This window comes from Leptinotarsa decemlineata, unplaced genomic scaffold (assembly GCF_025532065.1).
Source record: "Leptinotarsa decemlineata unplaced genomic scaffold, Ldec_3_MD MMD2_tig00003902_RagTag_RagTag, whole genome shotgun sequence".
NCBI classification, from domain to species: Eukaryota; Metazoa; Arthropoda; class Insecta; order Coleoptera; family Chrysomelidae; genus Leptinotarsa; species Leptinotarsa decemlineata.
The window spans coordinates 161,301-185,189 of NW_027412598.1; the positions used below are offsets into that span (position 1 = coordinate 161,301).

A 23,889-nucleotide genomic window follows, 5' to 3' on the forward strand; every position below is an offset into this window, starting at 1 on the left:
ATTTTATTATTAACTGAATATTCCTTTTGTAGTATTGAAGTATAATTTTTTTATGTTGTGGATAGCCTTTTCAGTTGGATTTTGTTACATTTTACATAAATTGAAGTGTAGGTGTTTGTTATGATAAAAAAAACATTATTAGGAGAAATTGCAAAATGTGTGTTCGATTCTGGGTATAGAAATGAGAGAGATTGTTATAAAACTGTGCGGGGTATAAAACATTTATGAGGTATAGCGTGACAAATATTTCAACTTTTTTATATCTTTTTTTGTTAATGCAAGATATTTCAACCCAGATTAATTCACATGAAACAGATTTTCTAATGAACATTCTCGTTATATGAAGGAAAACAAAGTTGTTTCTTTAATCTAGGTTCAAGACACCCAGTTGTAAAATACAGCTTTTGGATGACACTCAAAACCATTCTATATGCACGCTTCCACACTGTTTCTTCGTTCATTTTGATATCTTGGTTCGTTTTAAATTTATAAGTCAATGACTAATGCATTTTTTGTACGTTTTCGTTAAATGCAATGACCAGAATTATCATGATAACGATTTCTTCACTTCATTGATGATTTGACAGGTATGTGAAACCTCTGGCGTTCTCAAAAACTATCACTAGATGAAGTCTGAAATTTTCAAACGAAGTGCAGAAGACTGTTGTTAATGGAAGCGAAATTTGTTTTTGGGGTGAAAAATGCATGGTCATTCAATAGTTAAATATATGCCAAAATAAAAGAAATAACAAAACTAGGCTCACCTGCATGAAAGATCTAAGTGAATATATCATAGATAATTAACACTCATCATGAATCATGTACGACTCTCTTTCATTGTATAATTGATGAATTTGGAAATACAAACTGTTAAAATGTATCAGAAATGTTAATTAATATATGTAGGCCAGATCACCAGATCAATCATATTTAAATCTAGCTAGAATATCTTTGAAGAGTTAAGTTTCGATTTCACCTTCTTTCACTCTTACTCTCTTCCTAACATTTTAATTATAAATAATATTTTTCTTTATTCTTAATTCTGAATTATTTAGTTATACACACATTCACTTTCTCAAAACAATAGGACAAATATGCTAGATTTTTTGAACTACATGGAACATTATGAGGAGAGAGAAACGATTGTTTGAGAGATTTTGAAAGACAATGTAGAACGTTTCAGGGGTGATCATTTTTTTAATATATTCCATCTCAATATTGGGAGTATGCGAAAAAATGTTGATGAATGTCTCTTTTATATTCAGTTAGCTAATACAACTAATGTTGATATTATGATATTATCTGAATCATGGCTAATTCCATTCCATTCCCTTCCAAATTTCAATATATTATAATATAATGAATCTCGATTTGACCAGAACGATGGTTTGATAGTTAATATTTGGAAAGATATGAACTCCAATTCTGCTATAATACATCTTAAAGAAGTCTACTAATTAGAAATATAATTTTCGTAGAGGCAAATATAAAATTATTCATTGGAGACATAAAAATAAATATATTGAATACATCAGACACACAACTTAATAATTACATAATATATGCATGATGGCTGAAATGGGATTTTTTCTTTCATTAATAAATAGACCAGAGAAACGACTAACTCTACAAGCTGAATTGACAACGGGTATGAGGAAATTTCAAAAAAAAATACAACAATAAAATCAATTCTTATATATTCAAATGTGATATACCCGATCACTACATGTTACTCTGTTATCGCTAAAAGTTGATGAAAATTCTAAAATAACCGATATATGTACGGAAAACTCATATACCGTCACTAATTATAATGAGGTCATGAAAGCACTCAATAAATAAACTTGAGAGCCCATTATGCAATCCAGAGACCCAGAATCTGCATTCAATACGTGTATTGTTGAACTAGAAAAGCATATTGACAAATGTACAGAAGTGAAAATATAAAATAAACAGACAAAATTGAAATCATGAATAACACATGGTCTTCTGATTTCTATACACCATACAGACAAATTAAACGAAATATTTTGGCCGACTTCTCAGCAGAACAACAAAATGATTATAAACTTTACAGAAACTTCTTGACAAAATTCATCCGATAAACTAGAAAGAAATCCTATACCAATGAAATATTAGAGTTTTAAAATGATTTATAGAAAGTTGGGCATAATATAAACGAAATAACAAACAGTAGAGAAGAGAAGAGAAGATGAGATAAATTTTTGTTAAATAAAAAAAATCAATAATTTTTTTTCTCATAATTGGTGAATATATGGCAAGTAAAATAGAAAAGCGTACAGTTCACGTTTCAGAAGGCAATATAATATCACCAACTCAATATTCCTAAACCCAGTAACAAGAAACGAGTTGATCGATATCATTACCGGATTAAAAAATATAACTTCCTGGTCATGATAAAATATCTGAGTTTCTTATCAAAAAGCTTCATATATACTTTATAGAATCCATATGGCACATTTTCAATTCAATATTTAGTTTTGAAAAAATACCCATATCTTTAAAAGACTCAATCACAATACTGATTTTCAAGTCTGGTTATAAAAAATTAGTGACTGTGATCAATAACTCCACTGAAATATTCTCAAAATACAGTTATACAATTTTGCAATAATAACAATATTGTTTCTGAATCACAATATGGTGTTTTGTAAAGTAGATAAACAGAAAACGTAGTTTTTGAAATTGTTAGACAAATCAACAATTATTTCCAAAATCAACAAAAATGCATAACTGTCTTTCTGGATTTCGGCAAGGCATTTGATACTGTCGATCACAATATACTCCTTCAACGTCTAGTTCCTAGGATACAAGTCATATTGAGCATGTTTGTGACTATCTAGGAAGATGGGTGAGAAGTTGTAGAAGACCACCCACGAACAAAAATGAACTTCGTGTTACTCTCATAAAGGAGTGGTATAACATACCCCAGAAGTATATTCGGATGCTAATTCGTGGAAAGCCTTGGAGAATGGAAGCTATCGTCCAAGCTGAAGAGGGCTACACCCTATAAAAAAACTGGTTTACTGTTTCTTCGACCGTTTGCTACTTATGTTTTATTGTTAATTTTTCCATAATCGTTGTGAACAATAGAGAACATGCAGAAAAAATGCAATGCTTCATTCAATAATTCATAAATTTGAAATTAATCTTGATACTAACATGAATGAAGAAACATTGTATAGGGAATGAACCAAGCTTGCATAGAGGATTATTTTGAGTGTCATTTGGAAATCAGTTCGATATGAATTATTCTGGGTTAAATTACCTTCCATTTATTCATTTGCAACTGAACCGTTTTAAAAAAAGTCGGTCAAGAGAAAAAAGGTTTGAAGTTGAGTTTTGTCAAAACCTGGGCAAAAACAAAAAGTTCAATGCTTTTCTATTACAAGTTTGATTACATGTAATTTTTCAAAAAAGTAGAGAATCATTAAATAAGCGGTTATATCAATGAAAAATCAATGTACAAGACGTTTACTGTTTATTTCTTCATGTTCGATGTCTTTTCAAACTGTAAATTTTTCGATTCTTTCAGGTTCAGTAAGAAATGAACAGCAAACTTTGGAGTACTATTCTGAAGTGACTTGTTCTGTATTTATTAGTCACTTAACATTATTCGTTATAATTAATACAAATAATCTCCCTATGTCTATATGAAAGGTAACTTGTCAGGTAACGAAAGTAATAATTTGGTTATGATTAACAAATATCCAGTATTGTACTAGCTACTACTCTTCACTATACTTTATCTGCAGTTGGATAATCTGATGTTTTGGATCTTACACTGGAGTTTGCCTTGTGCTTCGTGTGTACTGAAAAAAAAAACAATGATAAGGAATGAAAATTGAACGTGATAAAAATTTCAATGTCAATCGAGCATCCTGTTTTCAAACTTGATAGAGATTAAAACTGATGGCTGTGTCTGAAAGTTAAATTTTATCAGAAACCTAATGGTAGAAACCGCAAATCGATATCTATCATCGTTTCTGAGTTAGGTACATCATGTTTGCATGTAGAATTCAATGGTGTAAAAAACTTTTTTCTCAAATGAGATATCAAAAGTTATTGATGGAAAACTAGTTTCTTTAACGAGACACCCTGTATATTCCTACATATTTCAGAGATTTACAAAAATGTAGCAAATACGAAGCTATTAGGTTTTTTCATGTAGACTTTGAAACGCAAACTTTGATCAAATAAGCTTTTGACGTCGCGGCGATAAAACAGATGTAGAGAAACCTTTTCACAGCAGTAATTAGAACGCATAGTTTCAATAAAAATGATAACAATTTATACTATATTAACTACTAATCAATGAAACTTTAACAGTAATAATAATGATAAAGAACAAACAATGAAATATATTCCTTCAGAGAAGGTGTTCGAAATGCCTACAATCTTATCGTACACAGGTGACACCTTTTCTGAAAGTTTTTGTCGAATAATTTATTAGTTCAATAGAAGTAAAAAAAGCAAAACTTTGCATCACTACCTCTTCCAATTCGTATCTAAAATCAATCAACAACTTCAAAACAAGATCTTTCAACCTTCCCCAGAGGTAAGAGTCCATAGTCGTTAGGTCCGGTGACCCAGCCGGCCGACGGTTGGGTCCTTTGCAGCCAAATTTGCAGCCAAAAAATTGGTGACAATTGCAGCGTTGTGAGGCGAAGGCCTGTTTTGTTGGAAATATATTTTTGTGAGCTCCATTAGTGGCAATTCATTAACAAGGGGTTCATTTGCCGTAAAATTTCTAAATACCTCTGAGATGTGAGAGTGCCACTATAAATGAACGGGCCGATAATTCTACACCTAAAAACACTTGCTCACTAGTGCCCACACACTTAATCCAAATTTTCCTTGACTTCTCTGCTCCACAATAGAGTAAGAGTTTTGTTGTGCCCAATTGTAAGAATTGTAGTGAGTAGTATGCTAGGGCCGTTTGAGGACCTCCCCCCTAGCTGTTTCCCCCCAGTGCCACCACACTGACTTGAACATGAAACCCTTTTTTCACTCTGTGCCTATGACTTGGCCTTGAAATGCATGTGATGTCACATGACCTTGAGTTACATCATTACCATGACACCCTCTTTTAACTCGCCGCCTATGATTTGGCTTCGAAAGCCGCAACGATTCTATAACCTTGGGTCGCACATCACATGGCCTCGAAAATTACACCGGATTCTGGACCTCCCCCTACCACTAGTAACATCGCAAGACATATGGCCTTGGCCATATGTAACTATAATGACGTAGTATGAGAAATAACGCCAATGTAAAGAAAAATTTGAAATTTTGGACTGTTGTGTTGTGAACAACTATATGATGAAGAGATATTTAGATTTATTGTAGCAGTTCCAACCATGAGTATACGGAAGGATCAGATAAATTCCCTAATGCAGGTATAAATTGGAACATAAGTTTATGATGGGGAAATTGACACAAAACACACACACATTCATACACACAAACAGTAATATCAAGATGAGAGTGCTTGAAAGTTAGATACAAGTGATTGAACCATATAATTGTAGTCAAGTATATAGGGTCATCATTAAAAACAGACATCAGCCCTCAATTCTGCAAAGGTAATAGATTTGGAGATTTATTCTTTTTGAGATGTCCTCCTATCAGTTAAGCGCGTATCGCGTTACAAGTTACAAGTTAGTTAAATGTGATGAGAAATTGTGATCTATACTTAGTTGTGAAAACAATGCATACATCAAGATCTATGATTTTTTTTATTAGAGGATTTTCGAAAATATATTGAAAAGGAAGTGGATTGCACTGTCAAATAAGAATATTGAAAAAAAATATCGCATGAAATTTGAATGTCAGAATTCAAAACAGATCATTCGAAACCATTTTGAATGCAGTTAAGAAATTGTCTGTTGAAATCTGATTGATATAAAAGCGATTTGAAAGAAATAAATAGGGAGATGTATCATTATTTGGTAGACGTAGTCGATCAGGTGTGTTTGAAAATCTCAATTATGAAAATGCCATATTTCTACAAAGAGGTATCTTTTCCATTTACAAAAAAAAATTAGCCGGGTTCTGAAAATAGTCCCACGAAGATTTCCGTTGTGAAAAAAATCATCGTAGACTGACACCAATGTTATATTCCTCCTATAACTCGCTTCTAGCCTCACCATGAATAGTATTGAGAGTCCGTTGAAGGTGCATTTGAAGGATATAAGAATTCTACAAATAAAAATTCAGCAATATAAAGCCAAAATCAATATGATCAACAATTTCAACAATACGACCTTGAAAACGACACAGTGGGACCGTGTTTTCATGGAACCGCTAAATATAATCGAAACTAAGTGTGTCATTACGAAAAATGGATTTGTCGTAACATACAATAAATGTATCTAAGAATATTCTGCTTTTTTGCTCTATATGTATAGAGTAATCACCTAATGAAATTAGATTCAACAAAAATGAAATATTTATAATTTGTAATATTTTGTTGAACATTTCCACATCTGAATTTAAGAGTCAATTCGATAAAAGATTCTTTTATAGATATCAAATCCTTTCCGATAAAAACCCTTATTCAGGTCAAAATCTCTCACAGTTACTAAACAGCTATATCTACCCTTCCAACTATCTCCATAAATCTCTTTAAGTTCATCAATAGTGAAATCTGGGACTTCATGATCGAAATAGGTGTGATGAAGATTGAATTCGTTTTGTATGAATGAAAAAATCATATCACAATTGTCTTGGAACAATTTTTTCGATATTCGACTGTACCTAAATGTATGACATTTGTATATTCATGCCTACACATTGAAAGATTTTGTCTAATTTTGTATTAAGGTCGAATAGTGACGTTATAGAATATAAACAAAGAGTTATTTTTTGCGTCGGATAGATCGATTATTCTCATCACTACTATTGTATGGAACTCGTTCTAATACCTTCTTCAGCATCCCAGAAATTCTGGCCAATGTTCTGTGCTCAAGTTCTATCGAACTTGAGCACAGAACATTCGTATATACAAGTGCTGAATAACTACTATTCACACTCTATTACAATGAAAGAATAGTGTGAAATATCCTGACACTGTATCGAGTACGTCACACACCTTTATGTGCAAGTATGTCCTCGCACTGCAGGGTCCTAGTTTAGTCTGAACACTATAATGTGACCGTGACCGGTGATCGAATCTTTGCGGCTTCGAGGTGAAATCATAGGCGGAGGATTAAAAGGGGGTTTTCATGGTTATGCCCTAACACATTATCATGTGTCGTCACAGACAACTCAAGGCCAAGTCATAGGCGGAATATATCATTGGCTTCAGTATACGATCACTTTTTCCACACCGAATGTCTTCGCGCTCGTATGAGACGTGAAGATATGCTGAAAATGAAATTTTCTTTCACAATCCTGTCTCGTAATGGAGCTCTTTGCTAGACCCTAATTACATTTTTATGGTTTCCAGCCAAATTTGAAAGTTTCTTCCGTTAACTCGCATCACCCTCTTACTCCAAATACGCTATTACAATTGCATTATATTCAATGGCAGCCCATTTTTGGTCTCCACTCTACCACTATGACGTAATAATTATATTGAAAGGATATTCAGGAGACCGTCTCGTGCATTATAATAATCATTTAAAAATAAACCTTGAAAAACTTTCCGAAATGAGTGTTATTGTTATAACCTTGAAATTTGTGTCTGAAGGTGAGCTTGAGAAAGGATTGCATACACAGAATAACCTATTAGAAAATAAAGCCTTAGCTGCTACAGACTACAGAGGTATTCATGTACTATCTAACTAAAGCACAGAGCATTCGTATACACAAGTGCTTAATAACCGCAATCGACTGCTCAAGTACTCAGATTGAAGGTATCAACGGGATTTTCTGGTACGCGGTTTCAGTGATAGAAGTTGTTAGAGAATAAATCTATAAATCCGAATGAAAATACTATAACAAAAAAAATCTTTTTTTTTCGTTAACCAGCTGTCGCACCCCTAGGAACGACAACCCTCAGAAGTCGAAACTTGTGCGAGCTAAGGATTAACGAGGTCTTACCTTTTAAGGTGTGATTCCTAACACGTTAATTGATGGTAGGAAATATATATTAAATAATATAAACTATGTGATAAAATTATGAATTTCCCGTAACATTTCATATTCGAATATCAATTCAAACTCAAATTATTCAATAACCATATATCACCAAAGTGATATAAGAATCGTCAATTGGAAGTTATGAAAATATACATATATACTATGGAAACAAATACAGTATATATTATACAATATTGAAGTACACTTCGAACAGGTTAGCAAACGTTTGCGCTCAAGTGATTATTTACCAAAACCAGTGGCGAAAAAGCCCTACACGGCTGAATCTAATCTAAGGCATCGTCAGGTGTAGCTGACGTTCAAAAACCCTCATACGGGAAGGTTGTCGTGGGTATCAAGGTGGGAATCTTTCAAGTTGACTATCCGACTACCTCATTAACAAAGCATATACTTTATGCCTGCCCCGCAGGGGACCGAATCATGCCGTTAGAGTTCGGCAGAGCCGTTCTCTTACCATCTGATCTGAAAGACCACTCACCATACAAACTAATTGGTTTCGGTAAGAAGCTGGGTTTATTTGGCCGAGTGTGAATAGGTGTGAGCCACAGTAAACCCTTGCGGTTTGCGGTGGAGGGTAGAAGAGACCCACTCACTTTGGACCTAATCTAACCAAACACTTCAAACATATACATATTGACATATATGTATACTTATATTCATATCACAGGTACATTTATACTTAGACACAATAAGTAAATAAATTCGGAATACCTAATACCTACCACTGCTTTTCTGAATAATCTGAGACTGAATAAAATCTGTTTTGAACCAAAAATGATTTTAGTTCTTTCTTAAATTTGTTAAAGTTTGTTTGTGTTTTGACACAATTGAAAAACTTTGATCCAGCATATGAAGGAGTTTTTTCCTATAAACCAGTTTTTTGTTGTTTGTAATGTTTGTTAAATCAAACACAAGGCAACCGTAAGCACTGTACATCAGATATGATTCAATTGGACATTACATGTATTCAGAGTACATACTTCGAAATATATATCAAAGCCTGTGGCTAATACCGTGGAAGTCGTAATATTACGTCATATCAGTGTATTTTTGCTATCATATTCTACGTTCTTCATTTGCCTTTGTTCAATGGTTGACATAAAACTGGCAGCTATTTTTAAAATAGTTGTATTTCATCATCACTTACATCAAATACCACTGTATGACATTCATTTACTCATCACTTATGCGTTCCTGTTATGATTTTACCCCCGCTCCCTCTTCAGTACATCTAACACCTATTCTCCACATCTATATTATTGATTATTCAACATGAATTTATCATTAACGTAGTGAATATACATAATATTTGTTCATTTGCTTTCAAATTTCACTTCCTCTTCATGTCAAGGAATATACCCTGACATCAAATAGTATTGTCTATATCACGTTAACCTTGTACAAAATTACGTTATCAACACTTTTTCCTCAATATTCAAGTATCCGTATTATTACGTACAATTCCGCTTTCTGCTTCGATAAGATTGTTGGAGGTTAAAAACTAATATGTCTTCGCACAATCATCTCACTGAGTTTGCAAAGGCTGCTTCTCAAAAAGCTTGAAACACTGTTCCGAACCAGAAAACTGTACATACCTTAGCAACTTTTGATGCTTTATGAACTTGAGATCAGACCTTCTTTGAGTAATGTTCTCATGTATGGAGCTCTGCCCCCAAACACACTGTTGCTGGATTCCATCCAGAAAAGAGCCTGATTGGAGAGGCGAATATCACGTACAACCTTGATAGCCTGGAACATATATATACTTTCACAGGAAGTGTTCAAGTGACTTGGCACATTTGATTCCACCAATAGCGGTACATATCAGAAATACGCGACGGACTGTGGCTGCTCATCGTTTTGAGGTTCAACTCAGTACACCTCGAAATTCACATTCATTCATTCATAAGAACATTCTATCTGGAAAACTGCCTTTATATGTGGAATGGACTTCTTGAAAACGTTTCTTCAAATTGATATAATCTCCAGCGATTCAAATCCAATGTGAATCGCAGCTTTCGCACAGGCACCACTCTTAGAGCGCCTTAAGGATTTTTCTGTAGTGCTTGTGTTTTGCCCTTGAAAAATATTTAAAGATAAAATGGCTCCAATTTCGTTGGAGGTGGCTCGGAATATCTTTTCAACTGTGTTCGTATCCTCCTGAAGTAATTTCTTCTCTCAATTTTTTCTCGTATCTCCATAATGTTTATATCATACACCATGAATAATTGTCACATCTTCGCGTATATGAAATCCTCAGTAAGCCTGCTGATATACTTATTTATATCCCCCCCGCCAGAATATCATTCGTTTCATAAGATAATTTGACAGATTTTTTAAAGGTTTCTCTCTTAATGGAAACGGGTATTGTGCTCAAACAATACACATTTTCTTCTACAATCATACCATAATATACTGATTCAAATGGAAGGAACACATAAAGTATAGCTCTAGTAAGTCTGTCGATTCTCATTCATCATATTTCTCCCGAAATTACAAAAGTTGCTCTTGATTCAATATATGACATGATCATCAAACCAATTTTTCAAATATGATCAAATCAGTCACCTAATTTTTCATATTGAAGTATTAAACTCAGTCGTCTGCCATTCCATTCGCATTTTCCTCACAAAAACTATTGATTTTCACATTGGGACTATTTTCTGAACTCTCCTATTTTTTTTTGTATATGGAAAAGGTACCTCTTTGAAGAAATGTGGCATTTTCATAATTGAGATTTTCAAACACACCTGATTTTTCAATATTCTTATTTGACAGTACAATCCACTTCCTTTTCAATATATTTTCGAAAATCCTCTAATAAAAAAAATCATAGATCTTGATATATGCATTGTTTTCACAACTAAGTATAGATCACAATTTCTCATCACATTTAACTAACTTTTAGCGAATAAAGCCCGAACTACTTTCACTATTTCCATCATACTATATATGACATTTTGCAAATAAGATGCCGAAGGTTGTAACGCGATACGCGCTTAACTGATAGGAGGACATCTCAAAAAGATTAAATCTCCAAATCTATTACCTTTGCAGAATTGAGGGCTGATGTCTGTTTTTTAATGATGACCCTATATACTTGACTACAAGTATATGGTTCAATCACTTGTATCTAACTTTCAAGCAATCTCATCTTGATATCACTGTTTGTGTGTATGTATGTGTGTGTGTGTGTGTTTTGTGTCAACTTCCCCATTATAAACTTATGTTCCAATTTATACCTGCATTAGGGAATTTATCTGATCCTTCCGTATACTCATGGTTGGAACTGCTACAATAAATGTAAATATTTTTTCATCATATAGTTGTTCACAACACAACAGCCCAAAATTTCAGATTTTTCTATCATTTTCTCTACATTGTCGTTAATTCTCATACTACGCCATTGTGCTGCCCTGTGTTATAGTTACAGTGATCTATACATAAAATTGTTTGAAAGGTCTAGGGGAAGGGAAAGATCCAGAATCGGCTCTAATAATCCAGTCATTTAAGCTTAAATTAGGGGTAAGAATCTCGGAATTCGAGATACCCAGCTGTAAGTCTGTAAATACTTGTATATTGACACCCTAAAAGTTGTCTCAAAACCTACATATAGTAGGGTGTAAGCAACTATTTAATTTCAAGGTCAAAGGTCACAAAAATCGGTTTTTTGCGCTTTTATTTGGAAATATCTCATTTCCTATGGGTTTTTTGTTATTTGTATTTATTATCAATATTGTAGAATACAAAATTCTCTACAAATTTTGTTTGAAAAAATTTTTTATACGGTGAACCGTTTTCGAGATAGAGGGCGGAGAGCGCGCGGTCACAGCATAACTTCAGGTCAACCGGTGCCTCCAGTCGAAAACGCGCCATATATAGTTGATGAACTATCGATAAATCAATGATTATAAATATTTGTCAATTTTTAATAACTATTATATTATATTTTATCATTTTCTTCATGCATTAAATCTATATCTATCTATATGGTTGTACCAGTTACTCAAGAAAAATTCTTATCAAATCGAAATAACAAAGATAAGTTCATTAATATGTTAATTGAAAAATTTCAAGCTGCAAATATTACTACTAAACAAGCCAGAGATGATGCGGATGTTCTTATTGTTGAAACTGCAATTGAAGAATCAAAGTCTAAAAAAACTGCAGTTATAATAGGACAAGATATTGATTAACTTGTCATTTTAATTGGGCGTACACTGTCTTACGAACAAGAAATTTTCTTTAAAAAAGTTGGGAAAGGTAATGTCTATAATGCTCCGAAATCTGTGAAAAGTCTCGATCATCTTCGTTATATGCATTACGTCAAGTCTACAAAACTTAATAAACCTGTGCAGCTTTCAAATATTCCACCAACAAGTGCAGCTGCTCATCAACATTTCAACCGTGTATATTATCAAGTTCAAACTTGGTTAGGACATGATTTGGAACCCCAGGTATGGGGTTGGGCAATGCGAAACGATTTTCTGGAGCCTATCATGACAATTTTACCACCTGCTCCAGAATATTTGCTAAATACAATTTTCTGCAACTGCAAGAGTGGTTGTGGTTCGCGATGCGGATTCAGGAAAGCGGGCTTGCAATGCTCTTTAGCTTGTGGCCAATGTAATGGGCAAGCTTGTCTCAATGCTCTACCATATCAGAGCGACATTAACGAAGATGGAACCTTTGACCCCGAAATCATGGAAGAACTTGAGACAAATGTCGTTGAAGACGATAATGAAGACCAGTTTGAAATTTACCAGCAGCCAGAAGACGACGATGAAGAGGAAGAAGATGATTAAAATTATAAATTGTAGTTTTTGTACCCTTTATTCCATTTCTTTACTTTCAATAAAAATAAATGTATTCAATGATATTTTTTAATAAAAAGATTAATTCATAATTTATTTGTTTTTTTTTTCATCATGTAAGAAGTTATAAATATTAATTAGGTTAAAATTCAAATATAATTCCTATATTTTCATTAACAATTCTGAAATTACATGGGCAGGTAAGTGTTGTTAAATAAATTAATACTGAATAAAAAGTAGATAAGTTAGGAAAAAAATGATAAAATATAATATAATAGTTAATAAAAATTGACAAATATTTGTAATCATTGATTTATCGATAGTTCGTCAACTATATATGGCGCGTTTTCGACCAGAGGCACCGGTTGACCTGAAGTGATGCTGTGACCGCGTGCTCTCCGCCCTCTATCTCGAAAACGGTTCACCGTATGAAACATTTTTTCAAACAAAATTTGCAGAGAATTTTGTATTCTACAATATTGATATTGAATACAAATAGCAAAAAACCCATAGGAAATGAGATATTTCCAAAAAAAGCGCAAAAAACTGATTTTTGTGACCTTTGACCTTGAAATTTAATAGTTGCTTATACCCTACCATATGTAGGTTTTGAGACAACTTTGAGTGTGTCAATATACAAGTATATACAGACTAAGAGCTGGGTATCTCGAATTCCGAGGTGAACTTACTATAATGATTGGACTATAATTTTCAAGGTCATGTGACGTGCGACCCGAAATGGTGTTATCAATGCGGCTTCCAAGGTCAAGTCATATGCTGAGAGTTGAAAGGGGTTTTTTCCACCGATGACGTAACTCAAGGTCTTTCGGCGTGCACCGCAACTTAAGGCCAAGTTATAGACAGAATATAGCATTGGTGTCATGTTTTCACAACGGAAATCTTCGTTTTCGTATGAAACCTAAAGATATGTTGAATTATAATGAAAGGGCCTTCAGGAGCCGCCTGGTGCATTGATATATTATCATTTAAAATAGAACTTGAAAAGCTTCCAGAAACAAGTGTTATTGTTATGACTTTGAAATTCGTGTCTGGAGATGACCTTGAAAAGGATTGCATACTCGGAATAAGCTATGAAATATCCTGACACTGTATCGAGTTCGTTACACACCTTTAAATGCAAGTACGTCCTCGTACTGCAGGGTCCTAGTTTAGTCTGAACACTTTGATGCGACCGTGACCGGTGATCGAATCGTTGCGACTTTCGAGATCAAATCATAGGCGGAGCATTAAAAGGGGGTTTTCATGGCTATGCCTTAACTCATGATCATGTGTCGTCACAGGCAACTCAAGGCCAAGTCATAGGTGGAATATATCATTGGCTTCAGTATACGATCACTTTTTCCACACCGAATGTCTTCGCGCTCATATGAGACGTAAAGATATGCTGAAAATGAAATTTTCTTCCACAATCCTGTCTCGTAATGAAGCTCTTTGCTATACCCTAATTATTTTTATGGTTTCCATCCAAATTTGAAAGTTTCTTCCGTTAACTCGCAGCACCCTCTTACTCCAAATTACAACTATTACAATTGCATTGTATTCAACGGCAGCCCATTTTGGGTCTCCACTCTACCACTATGACGTAATAATTATATTGAAAGGAAATTCAGGAGACCGTCTGGTGCATTATAATAATCATTTAAAAAATAAACCTTGAAATACTTTCCGAAATGAGTTCTATTGTTATGACCTTGAAATTTGTGTCTGAAGATGACCTTGAGAAAGGATTGCTGCTCAGCAATCTACAGACTACAGACTACAGACTACAGAGGTATCCATGTACTATCTAACTATAGCACAGAGCATTCGTATACACAAATGCTTAATAACCGCAATCGACAACCTAATACATCGAAGGAAGAATGTGAAATATGCCGACACTGTATCGATTACGTCGCACACATCGCTGTCAGAGTGTCAAGAATACCACTGTTTTATGTGCAAATACATCTTCGCACCGCAGGGTCCCTCGTTTAGACTGAACCCTTTGATGCGACCGTCGGCTCACCGAGCCATCAGAGTGTAATGACCTTCAGTGGATCGCCCTAGCAGAAGGGCGAGTACCTACTGAGACTTGCAGTACGTCCTCTCACCACCGGGTCTCCTTGCGGACTGAACGCAGAACGCGTCAATGAGATTCGAGTTACCATTACGCTCGAACTGAAACTACACAAACACATTTGAGGCCATATGCCATGCGAAGTCACTAGTGGTAGGGGGAGGACCAGAACTGACTGATTTCCAAGGACATGTGACGTGCGCCGATGGTGATCGAATCGTTATGGCTCTCGAAGTTACTTCATAGACGGATTGTTAAGAGGGGGTTTCATAGTGTGATGTTATTCAAGTTAACCAATATGTGCGAGTTGAAACTACACACACTCACATTCAAGGCCATATGTCTTGCGATGTTACTAGTGGTAGGAGGAGGTCCAGAATCGGGTGTAATTTTTGAGGTCATGTGATGTGCGACCCAAGGTTATAGAATCGTTGCGGCTTTCGAAGCCAAATCATAGGCAGCGAGTTAGAAGAGGGTTTCATGGTAATGATGTAACTCAAGGTCATGTGACATCACATGCATTTCAAGGCCAAGTCATAGGCGCAGAGTAAAAAAAGGGTTTCATGTTCAAGTCAGTGTGGTGGCACTGTGGGGGGGGGAACAGCTAGGGGGGAGGTCCTCAAATGGCCTTAGCATACTACTGTAGTGGTTGAAAATGGCTTCGTCTGTCCAAATACAATCTAACGAAAAATCACGCACTTGGTTACAACTTTCCAGGAACCGCTGGCAAAAAGCCATGCGTTGTTCAAAATCTCCTGGTCTGAGTTGATGAACTCTTCTGGTTCTGTATGGATTGAATTTGTGTTTCTCCAAAATTCTCTTGACGTTAGTTCTTGGTAGGTCTGTTGATATTTTCAAATTTCGCATTGACATTTTGGGATTTTTGTCACCAGCTCCTGAAACGACTATTTTTTTCAACTCCATATTTCTATTTGATTCATATAATTTTGGCCTTTCCTTTTCGAATTGACCATCATCAATTAGGTTGTGTCGTAATCTTGCGAAAGGTTGTCTACTCTCTGGATACAAAATACTTGCTGCTTTTGCATTTTCCCCGGTTCGTATAAAATAGACTATCATATCCTATTTTTCATAATTTTTATACTTCATTGCGAATGTGTTTGAAAATTGAACCACAACTACTAATTGAAGAGCGTTTTTAATGCTTAAATCAAAATTTGACAGCTACCAGTAAAGATTTGCATTCTGTTTTATCGCCGCATGGTCCAAAGCCTACTTGATCAAAGTATGTGTTTCAAAATCTACATGAAAAAGCCTTGAAGCTCTATATTTCAAAGATGACTCCAGCAAGACATCAAGTGAACTACATTGTTGAAAAAGTAATTTCAAGCTCTATTGATATCTCATTTGAAAAATCAGTTTTTCACACCATAGAATTCTACGTAAAAAAGTTCTATGGAAATGTTTTCATAGAAACCAGAAATGTTCGACAGGAAAATAGTTACAGTAACTTTTCGAACATGCAGATTTTCGAAAAACATTCTGTAACACAGTAATGATGATAGATATCGATATGCGGTTTTCACCATCAAGTTTGTCATAAAATTTGACCCTCAGACACGGCCATCAGTTTTTATCTATCTATTTTGAAAACAGGAGTTTCCCTTTGAAAGTGTCCAATTTGATTCACTCTGTACATGTACAGGTTCGAGTACAAAACTGTGGAAAACTAGAAATATAATATGTCTGGTAGTATTAATAGTTGTTTGATTCTCATGTGTCATGTCAATACAGAATCGAAAACAAAATTATCCAATCTGTCATTTCACAAAAGAGAATATTGGAACGGAATTTTTTCAATATTGATTTGGAAAACCCAAAGATTTGTCGCATAAACTGGACTTATCTTTAAAAAATCACTGAATAACGATGTGGAAGAGATTTTCACAATCTACTTTGATGGCGTTTGTGTTTTTTCTATCGGTGATATCAACTGAGATAATAAATATTACTATATATTGTATATGACTCAGAGTAGTGGGAGATCCGGCTTTGATATTTCTACATGATTAGGAGCACTCTTTTTTAGGCTTTGTGTGGGATTTGGTATATGATGATAGATGTAAACATTCTGAATAATTATGTGCAACATTGAACTGTTGTTTCACAGTTAGTTCTTCACGAAATTATTAGATCACACTTTCTATACATATGACGGAAATTCATTAAAGTACATAATACACGGTACAAAATTAAAAAGTAAAATGTATTAGAGAAGTAACACTTCTCTATATGACCATTGAGGACCAGTTAAAAATATTTCTGAAAGTACAATGATTCAAAATCTGAAAATTTAGTACAAAGTTATTGATTTATTTGAAGTGATACCACAAGACTTTGAACTTTTATCGATAAATTTACATTTTTCAACGAAAACTTTGTTGTTAGTAAAAACATGAGAAATGATTCCCTGTAATACTCTCAGCTGAATGAATTAACATGAAAAAAAAATCAATTCTCAATTAAAACCAATTTCATTATCTGAATATGGAAGTACAATTATTGAAGGCACAATATTTGAATATATGAAGAGAGTGCGTAAATGTCGAAACTCGTATTTTCGTTGAAATGTATGCTGTTTTGATATGAGACCGCAGAGCCAGTACCCAAGATGCATTTACTATACGTCCCTTATTCTTTTCAAATTTAATGAAATAGCTACTATTCAGAATAATTCGAATTAAAAATGTCCTATTATACTGATAAGTTTCAATTGAGTGGACATTTGTTTTCCATCTCAGTCTCTGGTATCTGTGCAATGTATTGGCGAGTTTCATTTGATTCACATATTATTGATTTGAGTTGCCGTCTTCCGAAGATGAAGAAAACTAATTCTTAATTCTAAAACAGGTCTCTATTTATATCTAACAGGTCATACTTTCACTTTCCTATACACATCACTGAGTTCGAGCAGAAAATTGCGGAAAATTTTCGTGAAAGTTTCTGCAAATTTTTACAGAGTGATTCATTAAAAGGTGAACAGTAGGACCTTTGTCACTGTTGACAGTTCTTATGCCACACTCGGCCATTTCCAGACTATCGAAAGCATCCAAAAACCTAATGATATGTACCGATATCAACAATTCTATGGCCGTTCTTGAAGGCATGTTGATTGATACTAGTTCCCCCTGATCTTCCAAATCGGAAATGAGCTGCTTGTTCTTTGAAACGACCGATATGTTTTTTGTCACAATCCTCACAGCTCACTCCATATATTTCCTACATTTCATTTTTAAACATCTTGTCTTTAGGGTTACTGTTGAGCAGATCACCGATATAATCCGCTAGTGTATCTTGGTTCATACATAAAGACAATAAACTTTGAATTTAAATCCTTGACAAGGATTCGATTTTTCAGGTAAGTGCTGAATTGCACTTTCAACACTGACCATTACTTCCAAGACCTTGCTCGGGGGAATCAAACAACCGATCAAGTTATTTCTACTGATCTATCTTCTTAGGCTCATATGTTAGCTTTTTGTAAACTTCATATGCCTTCAATTCAAGTATACTCCGTTTAATTTTCGAAAAACTCATACCTAATGAAAGTAACTGAAACTTCATGAAGGGTCGTATCAAAACGCACTTATGCACTGAGATTTGAACTATGAGGATTTACAAAACCAAAATTTATTACTACACGTGTCGTGGTTTAGTAAACAGTGAAAATCTCATGGATTTCGATCTGGTAGATGTTTCGGGAATATAAAAACACCAATTGAAAAATTGCGTAGGAAGTACAAACATTTTGGGAAGAATTCTACAACTGTTTTTTGTTAATTTAAACTCAAACGAACTTGAGTATTATTTTTTTATTGAGAATTTTATTTTCACTAGTAGGTACTTCATTTTGAAATGTAAACCTTCATTCAATATTAGCTACCCCATCAGTAATTTAAAAGGGTGAATTCGAAAAAGTGTCCTGCCGACGAGGAATACTAATTGTCGATTTCTAATTATAATTATTGGGTGTCGTTTACAAATACTGATGATGAAATATTTTTTGAAAACTGATTAGCGACAGTTTCATTCATTTCATTGTTGGAGAAATTCAAATTCCTATTGAATATTGGAAACTATGATAATTACATTATTGACACAATATTTTTTTGCTACTCCATAGCTTTGGAGTATTCTCTGTCATCTGCCAATTCAATGAATAAAATTACCAGTGATTAAGTGAACAGGTCCTTCGGGTTTGTTTGGTTTTTCATTTTCAAGAGTTGAGGGCAGTTTCAACCCAAATCCTACTTGATATACTGGAAGAGGTATTACTGTTGAAGAAACTGGTACTAAATCTGAAATCAAAAATTACTTTGTATCAGTAACAGAGAAATAACATAAGCAAATGATAGAGCAAAAAGTAAAGGAGACACCAACAAGGTGTGGTTGATCTTTTTTTCATGAAGCACTGTATCGACATCTGTGTAAAGCGGTGGTTCAAGCCACGAGGCCGGACGATTGATTTTCACTTCCTATCCAACCCGTCTTGGGAATCACACGTTGAAAGGTACGACCTTGTTTGTCCTCAGCTCGAACAAGTTTTGACTTTTGAGATTTGTCATTCATAGACGCGACAGCTGGCTTACGGAAAAACAGATATCTCCTACGAGATATACAGTGGTTTATAGTTTTATATAGTTTATACTTTTGAACAAATGAAAATATCATCATTAAACAAAATTAACGTAAAAAGGTATAATTTTCAATACTTTCTTATAAGAAACGTAATAGTGTTGCACTACTCGTCGTCGAGAGGGCGCTATATTTTTTTTTAATATCAGTTTCTTGTGTAATAAACTCGTTAGATAGTTTCATACTGTTTTTTGGGTTTATAACCTTTCACAATCTGAAAAAATAAAAGCTAAATCAATAGAGAATCTTCTGAAGTGTAGTAAAGAGCAAAGTTAAAAGTTCACTCCGAAAAGTTACTGCGTAATATAAACTACTGGAAAGTCCAATTAGTCAGTAACTTGTCGTATTCATAAATTTTGCCGACAAATTAAAAAAATTCAATTGAAAGAAATTAAATAAGTGGTTTGACAAAAGTCAAAAAAAAGAAATTAGATCCATCTTTTGAAACAAGTAAAAAAAAGAAATTAGAATCGTCACAGTTTGAGGCGAGATTTTTATAGTGAATACAGGTTTCGAAGACGGAAATGACTATTTATGATACGAGTATTAAAAGTGGTCGGTAGCCAGGCGGTTCGACGTGGGTGCTTTGTTCACTCACTCGAATTGACTGCCGTGTTGGTCGGTGGTTCAAGCCCTAGTCGGTTCGACGTGGGTGCTTTGTTCACTCACTCGAATTGACTGCCGTATTGGTCGGTGGTTCAAGCCCTAGTCTGAACGATAGATTTTCACTTGTTAGGAATCATACGTTAAAAGGTAAGACCTTATTAATCCTTAGCTCGCACAAGTTTCGACTTATGAGTATTGTTGTTCGTAGGGATGCAACAGCTGGTTAACGGAAAAACAGATTTTAAACAGAGACAGAGAGTAAGGTTTTATTTTGTGAGTGAAAAAGTTTCATGAACAAAATAAAACTTACTTTTAACACAAATATCATAAAAAGTTTTTTGTACACCTGTCCTGTTTTCATAATAAAATTGATACATTTGATATTTGTATAAAAACACATTTCGACATCTCTTGTCAGTTAATTATTTCATGTTATTGCATTTGCTGTGAATTGGTAGTGTCAGGTGACGCTGAATCAGTAGGAGATTTGAGCTGGTTCTAAGCCTCCCCCCACCACTATGACGTCACGTGGGGTGGATGACCTAGACCGACTCATGTGACCTTGAAAAATATGTCTGGTGCATGCCACCTTGAAAAATATGTATGGTGCATATGACCTTGAAAAATATGTCTGGTGCATAGGTGGTATGTGTACATCACAGATTACAGCATGTTCTGGGCCTCGCCCCACCACAATGAAGTAATAATTGCTTTTTTTTTGTTGTTGTTTAGTAACATCAAGGCGATGTGACCTTGAAGGGTCTGGTGAATGGATCGTTCAGAATTTTTTTCATATGAGATTTTGTGTGTGTGTGTGTGTGAGTGTGACATAGTGACGTAATTACATTTGATTGGTGTGTGTGTATGTGAGAATGCACGGTACAGGGTTTCATCATGTGCTTGTTTATGTACAAACAAACGTCTGCATACTTCGAAGATCCTTCAGGTAATGAATGTTCCATCGGTGTGAGCCCACCAAGTTAGTAATGGTGTGACGTCACAGCATCAACCGTTCAACGGTAAGGGAGCGAGATGTTCACTCCACGACGTGCTGCTGAGTAATGCGTATTCATCGGTGTGCCCTCACCTCTTTCGAAGCAGTGAAGACTGTGACGTAACGCATCGCTTTAGCCTCACTATTGATGGTGACACGCATGTGGCCGAGGACTGTGCTAACGTCTGCCCTCTCCGAGAGCGCAACGACCACTGCCTGTTCGTATCGACATCTGTTATCGCATCCAGTTGGGAGGTGGGCTTGGCTGTGACGTCAGGCATCTCTAGTGTGTAGCAAAGTAGGGTGAACTGAAGAGAGTTAAATAACGTGCATTTGTATAGATAATATTGTAGAATCTCGTGAAGTATTAATCTGAAAATTATCAACATGAGCTGTGCCAAGATATGGTTAGGGCAAATTGGATAAATATAACAATTGAAAGAAATTCTCCCTATTATAGCAAAATTTGACCTCACATTTTCGCTTTGAAACCTCATTGAACTATTAAGGCCCGCATCGGACTGCAAAGTTAAAGGTTATAAAATAATTAGAGATGAGTAATGAGAAGAGTTCATTGCATGTATTCAAATGATTCAACATGAAACAAACCAATAAAGCACAAGTGATAAGAAATGAGAGTTCAGAGAGTGAATTCTTGTTGCTTGTAACTATCCAATAGGATTTAAGATCTGAATCTTGTGCAATGTTATATTCATGATGAGGAATAAAAGAACAGTTATTATTTAGGTCTATTTTATGTACGGAAAACACTGAAGAGAGTGAAATTGAATTACAGAATACATATTCCCAAGAGAAATAAATATGGTAGGATTTTGAAAAATCTTGAGGTTTGATTAGAATTTAGAAATTGTCGAAAAAGACAACTGCTTTGATGAGCCGATTTTCTATAGTTTGTGCCTGTATTTCTTGGTCCCGTATGTCAAAAACTTGTCGATTTTGATATTGCACGTAGCTTTTGCATTCCGTTTCGACCTTCACAGCATATGAAATCAGCGTAACTATAACTGAAAAGTAGGATGTGCCATCACTTTGATCGAAAATAAATTCATTCACCTGTCATTGCCAGATTTACCCGTCAAGTTTGGTTTGAATTTGAAATAAATGCAAGATTATTATCTGCCCCAAAACAGATGCGTAGACTCAACACATAACATTTTACAGGAGAACAGACTGATATTTCTCACGCATATGCAAGTCTAACATGAACTAGGTACCACATACTTAATGATGATTCAAAATGCTACACTATATTTTTTCTTGAAATATAATTACATTACAATTTGAAGCAACATAGTAGATGATATTGACGTAACTTCAACTGAAACGTGGGTATCGCCACACTTTGGTCTCTTTTTTTCCACACATTGGCAAAATCTGATGGTGAAGTTTGGTTTAACCTTGAAACTAAATATTAGGATTTTCTCGAGGGTCGAGTTTTCATGTATGCCGATGACATAACGTTGTGACGTCCCCATATCTGAATGAAATTGAAAATAAAACGAAACTAGTAATCAATGAATTCGAATGTTGGTGTAGAAACAATCATTCAATAAATAATGGAAATAAAACAACATTTATCCAGTTTTCAAGTAAGTATCAGCGCCTTTCCCAAATAAATCTAGGTTTCGAAACAACAGAATACAAAATTCCTTGGAACACAAGTTGACAATGAATTGTCGTTCAATAATCACAGGGAAAAATAAACTATAATGAGTACAGAGGTTAGCCACTTTATGCTGGGGCAAAATGTATTAACAGCACAGAAGTGAAACATATTTTCTCATATTCAAGAAAAAAGTCAAAAACTTTTTGGTAACAAGTTGTTTTTACTTCCTGATAGAGTATGAAAATAATATTTTTGTGTAACATATGCTGTTATTGATATAAGTGCTATAAGATAAAATATCTTTTGTAAAATGTGACGTGTCATATATACATTCATGTATCAAAAATGATGACAAAAATTTAACTTTGACTTCTCCGCCAATGTCATGCTAGACGGAGATTTCTCATGCCCTGCATGAACTTCCTCATGCTTAAAAATGATGTAATAATTTGAAATGATTTATTACATGATTTATCACAAATTTGAAGCCATATAGTAGATGATACTGATATGATTTCCACTGAAAAGCAGGTTTGTTCTCACTTTGGTCTGTTTCTCCCCCACCATGTCAAGATCTGACAGAACAGCTTGGTTTGAGCTTGAAACTGAACGTGAGTTTACTCACTGCCCAGGTTATGCTAGACGGAGATTTGCGGAGTTTCCAAAAGAGATGCGTAGGGTCATGCCATTTTGCAGTAGAATAGATTGATATTTCTCACACATGCATATGCTCGCCTAACAAGAACTTTCACGTATTGCAATACAATCTAATCATTTGAAATGCAACACTATATTGCAGTATCTGACGGTGGAGTGTGGTATGACTGTGAAAATGAATACAAAGTTCATTCTTTGCGAAAATCATTCTGAACGGGGTTTGAAAGTTCTCTAAAACAATGTATACAGACACAACACACCATTTTACAGCGAAAAAGACATATTTTTCACACCTAAATATATTCTCGACATGAACTTTTACATGTCGCAA

General features: G+C 34.7%; 1 protein-coding gene across 1 annotated transcript in view; it reads right to left on the reverse strand.

Moving 5' to 3' along the window:
• Window positions 1-1,680: 1,680 nt before the first annotated feature.
• The window catches only part of LOC111514282 (uncharacterized), a 33,090-nt gene continuing 10,881 nt past the window's right edge, over window positions 1,681-23,889 (reverse strand). The window contains exons 2-3 of the mRNA XM_023170519.2: window positions 19,209-19,337; window positions 1,681-3,833 (exon numbers count right to left, since the gene is read on the reverse strand). Coding sequence (XP_023026287.1) covers window positions 3,760-3,833; window positions 19,209-19,337 — 203 coding nt within the window. The 3' untranslated portion in view covers window positions 1,681-3,759. The remainder of the gene's footprint in view (window positions 3,834-19,208; window positions 19,338-23,889) is intronic.